At 38.7% G+C, this 10,021-nt stretch overlaps 2 protein-coding genes across 6 annotated transcripts; one reads left to right on the plus strand and one right to left on the minus strand.

The window, feature by feature from the left end:
* Positions 1 to 780: 780 nt before the first annotated feature.
* Positions 781 to 9,080, minus strand: LOC113235448 (muscle LIM protein 1). 5 transcript variants are annotated; one of them, XM_026471135.1, is made up of 12 exons: positions 8,933 to 9,080; positions 8,144 to 8,277; positions 7,362 to 7,521; positions 6,244 to 6,373; positions 5,680 to 5,776; positions 5,470 to 5,554; positions 5,217 to 5,285; positions 4,096 to 4,392; positions 3,828 to 3,960; positions 3,382 to 3,569; positions 2,890 to 3,043; positions 781 to 1,311 (listed from the first exon to the last, which is right to left on the minus strand). In XM_026471135.1, exons 2-12 carry the CDS (start codon positions 8,256 to 8,258, stop codon positions 1,189 to 1,191), a joined length of 1,551 nt encoding a protein of 516 aa, XP_026326920.1. In that variant the 5' UTR covers positions 8,259 to 8,277; positions 8,933 to 9,080; the 3' UTR covers positions 781 to 1,188. The 5 variants fall into 5 exon arrangements, with proteins under 5 accessions (XP_026326920.1, XP_026326917.1, XP_026326915.1 ...); XM_026471132.1 differs by lacking the exon at positions 5,217 to 5,285; XM_026471130.1 differs by lacking the exons at positions 5,470 to 5,554; positions 5,680 to 5,776 and adding an exon at positions 5,931 to 6,027 and having other exon boundaries at positions 5,217 to 5,313.
* Positions 1,767 to 2,878, plus strand: LOC113235450 (selenoprotein F). The gene has a single exon (XM_026471137.1). It carries the CDS (start codon positions 1,972 to 1,974, stop codon positions 2,464 to 2,466), a length of 495 nt encoding a protein of 164 aa, XP_026326922.1. The 5' UTR covers positions 1,767 to 1,971; the 3' UTR covers positions 2,467 to 2,878.
* Positions 9,081 to 10,021: the final 941 nt, after the last annotated feature.

Here is a 10,021-nt window from a genome sequence, read left to right on the forward strand (position 1 = left end):
CTGTATGCCAAATAAGTATGGAGAAAATTACAGCGTAGATATTATTGGTTGCTGAAACACAGCTCCATACTCAGCTTTCAGTAAATCATAATGTATAGTTCTGATTTTGTGTTCTTTTGATCATCAACTTTTGTGATGGAATAATAATTATATTTTGCATGTGAAATTTAAAGAGTTATACAGTTTTAGTTGCTATCATGTTGTTAAAAATATTTTTAGTGTTGAATCTTACGAAGTAATATTTTGCTCGAACAATCTTTTGTGACTTTTTATTATGAAACCATAATTTTATTATTAACATACTATTTGCATCAACAATTTCTTTAAAATATTCTAGTGCTTAGCAATATATTTTTTTTTAATAAAATGTTTAAAGCATGAATTCGACTTTAACTTAAAATCTCCCAAAATAAAACAAAATTTATTTAAATTAATTCGTATTTATTAAAAAAAAAATAAGTTTAAACAATATTATCGTCGATTATTGTCAAATAATGCAATAAGCTGCCGTAAATTTATCATTACTTTAATTTGGATAATGTTATATAGCAAAAGCTCTAAAAGCATATACATAGTTAGAATTTAATTTACACTAGCACAGCTATTGCTGTCTCAAATATAACTATATACAAAATCTTTGGTGTATAAAAATATGTATAGAATAGACGCTTCAGATCTTCAAAGTAAGACCTGGTCGGTCGAAACGATTGCTTTATTGCAATCTTGTCCGTGATTACAGGATAGTCTTGCATTTACCTCTACATCACAGGGTGATGTATAAAGGCACGACTCATCACAATGCCATATAATTTTTTTTTCTTTTTTTTTTTAATTTATTAATTTATTCTTACTTATCTACAATTAAGTCTATATTTCTTACATACTATAATATTTTATGACGAATTTATAAACCAAGGGCCCAGACACATTCACCAATCACGTTTTGTACATATATGAAAGGAATGTAACCTTTAATTTATGTAATGTTTATATATCATAAAATATTTGCACTTATAATACAATTATTTAATATTCTACTTTCATTAGTCTCATAGGATTGTATCAACCATTATTAAAACCAGTTTAATTAATGGTATGATCTTTTGGTAGCGTGGTCTGCGTCAGATTATATTCCTTTCAAGCTACCACTCAAACGAAATGGTTCCTATAAAGTCCAGCTTCATAGTCTTATGCCATCGTCAATGTGCCTGCACCCAAACCAAAACCTACACCTTTGGGCCCGAAGTTCCTGCCGTAGCAACCGCGGCAGTAAATCTCGCCGTTGGGTCCATCATTTAAGTTGGTGGAATCCTGAAGTAAAACATAAATAAATAAGTTCCATAAACTAAATACAAACGTTTGCAGTTAATTTAAGCTTATAACAATAATTATATGCAATAAACACTAAAAAATTTTTTAAATATTTTGCGATTATATATCGAAAATTTAACCGAGGTTAGAACTTTTAACATCGGTTAAATTTATGATAATAATTATTTAATTTATATATATATATATATATAATTATATACATATTCAAAGAATTAAAAAGTAATTGCAATTTCTGAACGATTTTATTTATTTATTGATATAAAAGGCATTGGCTTCAGATCCATCAGCCTAGTGGTAACAAATAATCAAGAAACGCACAACGTAATATACATAAACTAAAAATTAATGAAAATGATTATGAACAAATTGAAACTTACTACCCATTTTTCTTTCTGAACGATATTTTATTCGTTTCTTTAATGTCATATTTGCGGCAACATTGCGGAGGAAAAAAGATAGAGATAGAAAGAACTATGTAATGCGCTCGTTGCGCAAATGTTTAATACTATTTTACCGTTTAGAACAAACAGCCCAATTTGACAGACAACATAAAATTCGAGATTTACAAGACCGCATCGTACACACGACAATTTATTGAAGGAATTACGTGGTCCATAATCACGTAAAATTATTATAGCGATGGCTATTTTTTTAACATTCCTACTTGTGACGTTACTTGCTAGGAGCAGTTTAACAGAGTTATCAACAGAAGATTGCGCTTCACTAGGTTTCATAAAGGCCAACCTTTTATGTTCATCTTGCGATCAATTAAAGGATTTCAGTCTAGAACCGTTAATAGAACATTGTAAAGAGTGTTGTCATAATGACGATACAGCACCGACTGAGAAGAAATACGCTAGAGCTATTCTAGAAGTTTGTACTTGTAAGTTTCCGGCGTATCCTCAGATACAGGCTTTCGTGAAGAGTGAGCGACCAGCTAAATTCCCTAACCTGCAAATCAAATATGTACGCGGGCTAGACCCTATCATCAAACTCCTAGACAAAGACGGAATAGTAAAAGACACAGTGGCCATTGAAAAATGGAACACTGATTCTGTGGAAGAGTTCCTGAACACGCATTTAGAAAAGGAAGAAGACGAAGACCGTAGTTACCTGAAGACGAATCAAATTTAATGTGTAAATTATACTTTGCATTATAAAGTAAATAAAGTGATTTTAAGTTCTTAATTCAGTGTCTGTGTTAAATATGAACCGGCCTAAATACAACATTAATACTATTTTTTATTGACGTAATCTGTATTAATTTTAATCCGTGTGATATTTATTTATTCATGGAAAACCAACAGCTTCAACTATTTAATAAAAACAGGCAAAGAAACATAAAGCCAATTACAGATTTCCACCTATGCATATATTTCTACATCTAGCTAGTTATATTCCAGGATCCATGGTATGTTATAAGATGCTGGTTTCCGCAGCTCGAAGTCATGGCGTCTATTTTGCATGTGGTACCACAGCACCTACCTTACCCGTTTAATATATGAAACAAATAGTACGGAAAATGAAATTCACACAGATATATAGAAATATACTCACAAGAGATCTGTGGCAATCCGCACATGTGAAGCACCTTCTGTGCCATGTGCCATTCTTGGAGTTCATCTGTTCCGCAGCATAGACAGGAAAACCACATCTTGGACAGCCCATGCCTTTGGCTGCTTTCTGACCAGTGAAGGGAAGCTGTTCAGTGCTAAAAAATTAATTAAATTCCATTTTATTATAATATTTGACTCGTATTTTCTAATTGTATGCTGAAGAAAATTCTTGTGTCATTAAATACAACTGGTATTAATGGTACTCAATACATGTGGTGTCTTTAATCCAAAACTTCTCTTCATTATTTATTTAAATCATTAAAAAGTATGACAAGTTGCTACGTCATACTTAACATATTTTCAAATCATATTATTGCATCTGATATTCACACGGTAAAGCAAATTTCTGAAATATGTACTTCAAAAGAGTCTTTTGAAACAACTGTTTTAAGATTAGCTTTTTGTAATAATTTTTATAATAATATTTACTAACTACGTAACTGTGGGCTCAGCATCAGTGGAGACGAGGGTGGGGGTGTGGCCGTAGCCAAAACCTTTCGGGCCAAAAAGTTTTGCATAGCAAGCACGGCAGTGGATCTCTTTATCAGGTCCGTCACACGCCAGCATTGAGTCCAAAGGCCGATGGCACTCGGCGCAGTTGAAGCATTTCTTGTGCCACATCTAAATAAAAAGTAACAGGATACTTAAAAAGTATTATTTACATTTTCCAGCTGCATCATTACCTAACACTATACAGAACCTACATATTTTGTACAATATTAGAAATTATTTGTACTCAGAAATCCTTCAGACAGGATTGTTGTATAGCAAATTAAATTGGAACATTTTATTGTTGATATATCGTCAATATTATCATCAAATTATTTATGGGCCAACTGACCTAGATATACTTCAATGAACCCCCAATAGAATACTCACAGTTCCCTTAGCCAGTTGTTGTTCCGCAGCAAACACCATGCCACCGCAGCGCGGGCAACCCTGGCCCTTTGGCGCCTTGATGGACGTGGTGTCCGGGTTGTAGTAAGGACGGTTCGCCGAGATTTCGTCCTCACTGTAAATTGACAACTTACAGAACTTCGAAAGAACAAACTTTGAATTAATACAAAATATTGATAACAATCAACTTTTATTTACTCTTCACAAGATTATAGAGCTAAAGAATGCTAGAAAGTAATTAGAAACTTACGTTAAGCCGTCCGTCTGCAGGAAACCGGAGCCACAGGCAAAGCCATAGCCGTGGGGTCCCCATTTCTTGCCGTAGCAGGTCTTGCAGTAGACTTCAGAATCAGGTCCGTCACAAGCGATGATGGAGTCTAAGGTCTTAGTGCAATCTCGGCACTTGAAGCACTTGCGATGCCATTCACGACCTTTGGCCAACACCTGTTCTGCGGCAAAGACTACACCGCCGCATCGAGGACAGCCCTTGCCAGGGGGCGCTTGGATAGCTGCGGTGTCGATCACTGTGGTTCTCGGAGCTTGATCACTGTTCAATAAAATTAGAAGATTTACTAAAAACCATTATGATAACGAAGAACTGAGTAAAGACATAACTAAACTAAGAATTTAATTACTAAATATTTCAAATCATAAAATTAACAACCGTATCTCATGCTAAAAAAAACTGAAAACACGCATCACGAACTCAATGTTTTCATCAGAAAGTGAAACACATTGCAATTGAGTAATTAAATATCACGTACTGCTGCTAACGAACATGAAATTTACATTCTTATTTAATACCGTGCAAAAGAGATAGGTAGGAGTATATTATATGCATCAAAGTGTTCTAATTGCATTTTCCGAATGAATTGTCGTGGGTAAGTGCGTGACCCAATGAAGATGAGGTGTGGGTGGGATTTACGGCTTATTACATGCTGTAAGCTGAAAACTCGCGTGGGGCAAGTCTCGCCGATATTAAAATTAGTCCGTTCGAGACCGGAGTGCGCGTTCTATTTTCACGTTGGCATGCTGCCATCTCTTGTTTGTATTATAAGCTGTTTTTATGAAAGTGACTATGTGATGGAAATAACCTGAACCTGTCTTGTAACCTGAGACACGTAATATGTTGCTGAGGGCTCGCGATGTTCCTTTATTTTTTGATATGCGGTATTAGTAAAGGGTGTAGTGATCATGTAAATCGGTAATGTTAACACATTTTGGAATTAAAAGAAAAATCATTTGCTAAAGCATTTCTATAAGCAAATATTACGTTAGTCGATTAAGCTAGTTTACGTGTACATGATCACAAATCCACAGTACTACAGACTGCGTTGTTCTGGGGTCCTGAGTGTAACACCATTCAAGTACCTTTGCCACTCCAAATCCTTTACATCACACATAAGCCCCAGGGTTGACATCCCCCCGTGACCAATACCTCTAGGGCCAAATCTTTGTGCGTAGCATCCTACAGCGAAAGCAAAGAAGCATTATTTATACATTACATCTGAGGAGTACACAGCATATATACTTATATAAGTAAATATTATAATATAACAGCAATATAACAGCTGTGCCCTCGCCAGATGAGTACAAGTTGACTTATTTCTCAAGTGGTTCTTACCCATTGGCGTAAGGGTCACTCTGCAGAACACCGGCTCCCTTTCCGTAACCGTATCCCTTAGGACCAAACTTCTTGGCATAACAAACTACAGACAAAACAATTATTAAAACCAGGAAGGAAAATTATTAATACACAATGATAGAAATATTGAACAGCTTAAGTAGCAACAATATGGAAGCTGAAAATGGTTACAGAAGGAAGAAAACGAACCTTTGCAGTAAATGTCTTTGTCAGGGCCCTCGCAACAGTTCGTGGAGTCCAGTCGTTTCATGCAGTCGCCACATTTGAAACACTCCCTGTGCCACGCCTGAACATACAACGAACTATCAGGGTGTGTGAGGCCGCATGCAAGAAACAATGACACTAGCCTACAGGTACACGCCGTTATTACAATTACTCATGATGATTCTGCACAGGACCAGGGAAATAACTTCTGAGTAACAAACGAAACATTCCGATACCTCGACAATATATCTCTTTGTCTGGTCCGTCACAATGCATCATTGAATCTAGTGTCCTGTTGCAATTTAAGCATTTGAAGCAACGCCTGTGATACCCCTACGGTATAAGAATAAACTTATTATTTTCATATCCATAATTTCCACTGATGTACTTGAGTTTGAAACGTCATCTTGAACAGGTTCCCAAGAAATTTCTCCTTGAGATAGCTCTAAAGTTAAATCGTGCACAAAGAATTAAATATTCATTCAATGGTGGCAAAGCTACGAAAGTGGTACTTTTGGAGGAGAACAGACTGAAAACAGTACAACTCACTTTTCCGCGGGCCAACATCTGCTCGGCAGCATACACGTAGCCTCCGCATCGCGGACATCCTTCGCCGGGCGGCGCCTTCGCTATCACGCGGGGCTCCAAGCAAGCGCCGTTGGTACGGACAGTCTGTACCCTGCACGTAAAACACTTGTGAGATTCATTCCACTTATCGTTTAACTTAACAACGGTGACGGAAGAGTTGTTAATAGCCTCCTGCTGCTTCTACGCTAACATCGTCCAAACGGATCGCGGCGAAGCAGTTGATACCGACGGCGCACCTCCGCCGTAATGGGAGAAGGTAAGGACTCCCGGCCGCCCGCTCCGCTTCGGCCCGTGTTACGGCCTTTCTATAGCACTATAAATATCGACATAGAGGGCGCTTTCCTTATCCCATCACATACATAGGCTACAGTTACAGCTTAGACGGAAGCGTTAGCTTAGGGTTAGAGAGAGAGTCAGTAGCATAGAAAGTTAGATAACAATAGGTAGCTGTCGGCGCATGCCATCTAGGTGCGTCAGGAGCATTGCTAAGCCGTGCTGAGGCTTATAACATGGTTTCTCACCGTTGCTCCGCTGGTTCGGGTCGGCCCGCTTGGAAGGGAAAGGAGGAAGGGAGCGAGCGCGCTCGAGCCGGCGACGCACGCCCTTACCCGACGTGTGCGCAGCCTCGACCGCTTTCTCAGACATCTAACTCGTGAATGGTGGTCGACTCTTTATTTATTTTTGTATAAATTATTAATAATAGTCCGATAAACAAAATAAATTAAGCATAGCGAATAATAAATAATCCTAACTAGAATAATTTAAAGTATGGTATGGCGTGCGTTTGCGAGGCGCCGCTGGATGGCCGAGACGTGTGTCGGCAGCCCGCTAGCTCTGCTGGATGGCTGCTTGCAATCATTCCCTGTTGCGACATAAACGGAGAGTGGTCATGCACGTGTCAGCGGGGCGCGTAATGTACAGCCAGCGCGCGCTGTCTACTAAGTAGGTTGCATCGTTTATGTACACGCGGTTAATTTTGTTACGTACGGGCCAGATGGCCGGTCATCTATGCGACCACAGATAAGGAAAGACCCTCAATGACGCGGGCGGCAGGGAGTGCGGAGAGGGCTGTTACTTACCCATCCTTAAGGTGTTCGCCGGTGTCCATAGATAGGCAGCCAGCGCCACCACCGAAACCGTAGCCCTTAGGTCCGAATTTACGCGCGTGGCACACTTTGCAGTACAGTTCACCTTCGTGTTCTGAGCAGTTGGTCGAGTCCAGTAACTTCTGGCAAAGGCCTGTGAATGTTATAAGCAATCTTGGTTTGATTCAAACTTTGTATGTGTTAGACGTATTGCAAAAGTTTGTTTTCCTACCATGGTATAATTTTGTGGGGATCTTGTAGGGGTTTGGTTATAAGTACGTAGAGACGTTAATTTTGTTTTAAAAACCTTCAATTCATCGGTTGTGATTGTTTCTGATTGAAATGTTAATGCCTGATAATCGATAGTGTAAGAATGTTGAAAGTAGTCTATTATCTTATTATAATGGTAAATATCATTGACTTACAAATAAAAAGTCAATGGTAAATATATAGTTTTTTTCGCGAAGAAACGTTTAGGTACTACAATCATTTTAAGTTCGTTTCAAGAGGTACTTTTTATTTTATTTGGCGTTTAAATAAGCCCAATTTAATGATTTTATAGTCACGTTTGAAAAAACCAATTCAATTGTTATTCAAACGTGATTTTATGCCCTTGAAAATCAAAGTAACTGGAGTAATGAATTTATTTTACTGTGCCATTACATATGCAATAACATCCCTAATAGGAGCAACGTAGTGAGTATTAATTTTTTTAAACTGCAGAAAACGATTGTTTACTTATTTATGATTGTTTAAATCACTTTCGAAGTACTTACCGCATTTGAAACACATTTTGTGCCATTTGAGGCCACCGGCAACGCGTTCTTCCGCGGCGTATACGGACTTGCCGCATTTCGGACATTTGGGGTTATCTGCTGGTTTGAAAGGCATTGTGCTCGCTTAACTTATCCTGCAACAAAACACGTCACAAGTTCAATGCAATATTAAACTTACTACCAATCAGATTTAACTAAACACTGGTGCAGGCGACTTCGCACGTCCTCAATATTTTCTGAGTCAAAACTTGCACCATTTGGGACCGAGTATGATATTGCTTAGGTATACGTTATATTATGATTATGTTACGCCAGTCTTCAGCTGTTGCTGCGGTAGCAACAGCTGCAATGCAAAAAAATGTAACAGTATTGTACTTTTAACACTTATAATGAAATATTGTATTCATCATTAGAATGTGTTCTAGTTTAGTGCATCGCAGGTTGGCTGAAACCCAAGTCGCCTGCACCAGTTCAATCCCATCCAAACGGACACTTTATTGCTCAACAAGCACATGTATGTATACCGACGATGTGTTAGCTTCGCGAGCTTCCTCCGAGTACTATGAGCCTTAGACGTCAAGAATTTACGCGAGGTAGGGCGGGCGGCGCGTGGATCGCTTCTCCGGCGCACCTAATTTGGGATCGTTCAGGTAAAGTTACGTTGCTGGATCGCGGCGATGCACCGCTAATAATAGGCTGCACTGGGAGGAAACTCCAGAATCACTCGCGATTATGTCGTGTTGCGATTACAATATGACAGAATGATGTCACTTTCACTGAAGCACGGACCTGTTCGTCGAGTCGCTACGAGAGTCGAGCTCCCGAACGCGTGTACAGTGCAGGGCTGAGTTGCCAAGACTGCGGTACGCGGAGGTCGAATGATGCGCGAGGGCACAGCGCGACCGTAGTCTATGCGCGAGTTGCACACGGCCCCAGTGGAGGGGCGTGGAGCCGCCGCCCTCACCACCACCCCAACTGTCCTGCCACAAACCTACCTAGACTCCCCGTTGCACATTCTTACGGCCTACCACACGCGGCAGTAAAACACCACCGTACATTGTAAGTTGGTTGATTAGCACCCTGTTTTATAGTGCCAAGTTCAAGACTTGTCGTAACACAATGTGTAAACACTCCGAAGTAAAAGAATGTTTTGCAACAAGTAACAGTTGTAAACAATGTTTTAATACTTTTGTTAGAGGACACGGATGCCTACTTACTTACATACTCGCTAATAATGGCGCTGTTTGAAAAGGCATTCGTACTATACGGTAATCATTTACATGGTTATAGATGCTTTTAAATTATGAGTACTTTGGCCTGGCCTTTGACTTTGGTACCTACAGAAAGTCGAGGTTTTCGCTTACGTTTACATAAATCCACTTTTTCCATTATTATTAAATACTAATTAAACGTTTAAGTATTTATTTATTAACTGCTAAAACAATCACTTTTTTAATAGTCTAAAAAACAAATCTGTAAAAATACCTTTATAGTCCGTACTAATGCAATGCTTAACGTAAACTACGTCCAAGAAACAGCATTGTTTTTTTTTTGTTGTTGTTAGAAATAGGCTCATGATTGTTCATAATCTCACCTGCGGAAAAGTGAATAAGGACAGACAGACTTTGGTCCAGAAGATCGCCCGTCACCAATCTGACCTGATCGCAAACGTGAGTCGTGATAAACCACAAAAATTTTAGACTATTCTAAACTACTCAAATTTGCTCTGTATTGACCAACAACTGTGGAAGCTAAGTCTGAGTTTAATAGCTGTGAGCATTAGAACCACAGCACCGGTTCTATAAAAATTACCAACTTGACAGAAACGTTGGTTTATTAACCATGAAAAGTAGTTACAACGTGTACAACGTCCGTAAA

Source organism: Hyposmocoma kahamanoa, unplaced genomic scaffold (assembly GCF_003589595.1).
Source record: "Hyposmocoma kahamanoa isolate Upper Pololo Valley unplaced genomic scaffold, ASM358959v1 87, whole genome shotgun sequence".
Taxonomy (NCBI): domain Eukaryota; kingdom Metazoa; phylum Arthropoda; class Insecta; order Lepidoptera; family Cosmopterigidae; genus Hyposmocoma; species Hyposmocoma kahamanoa.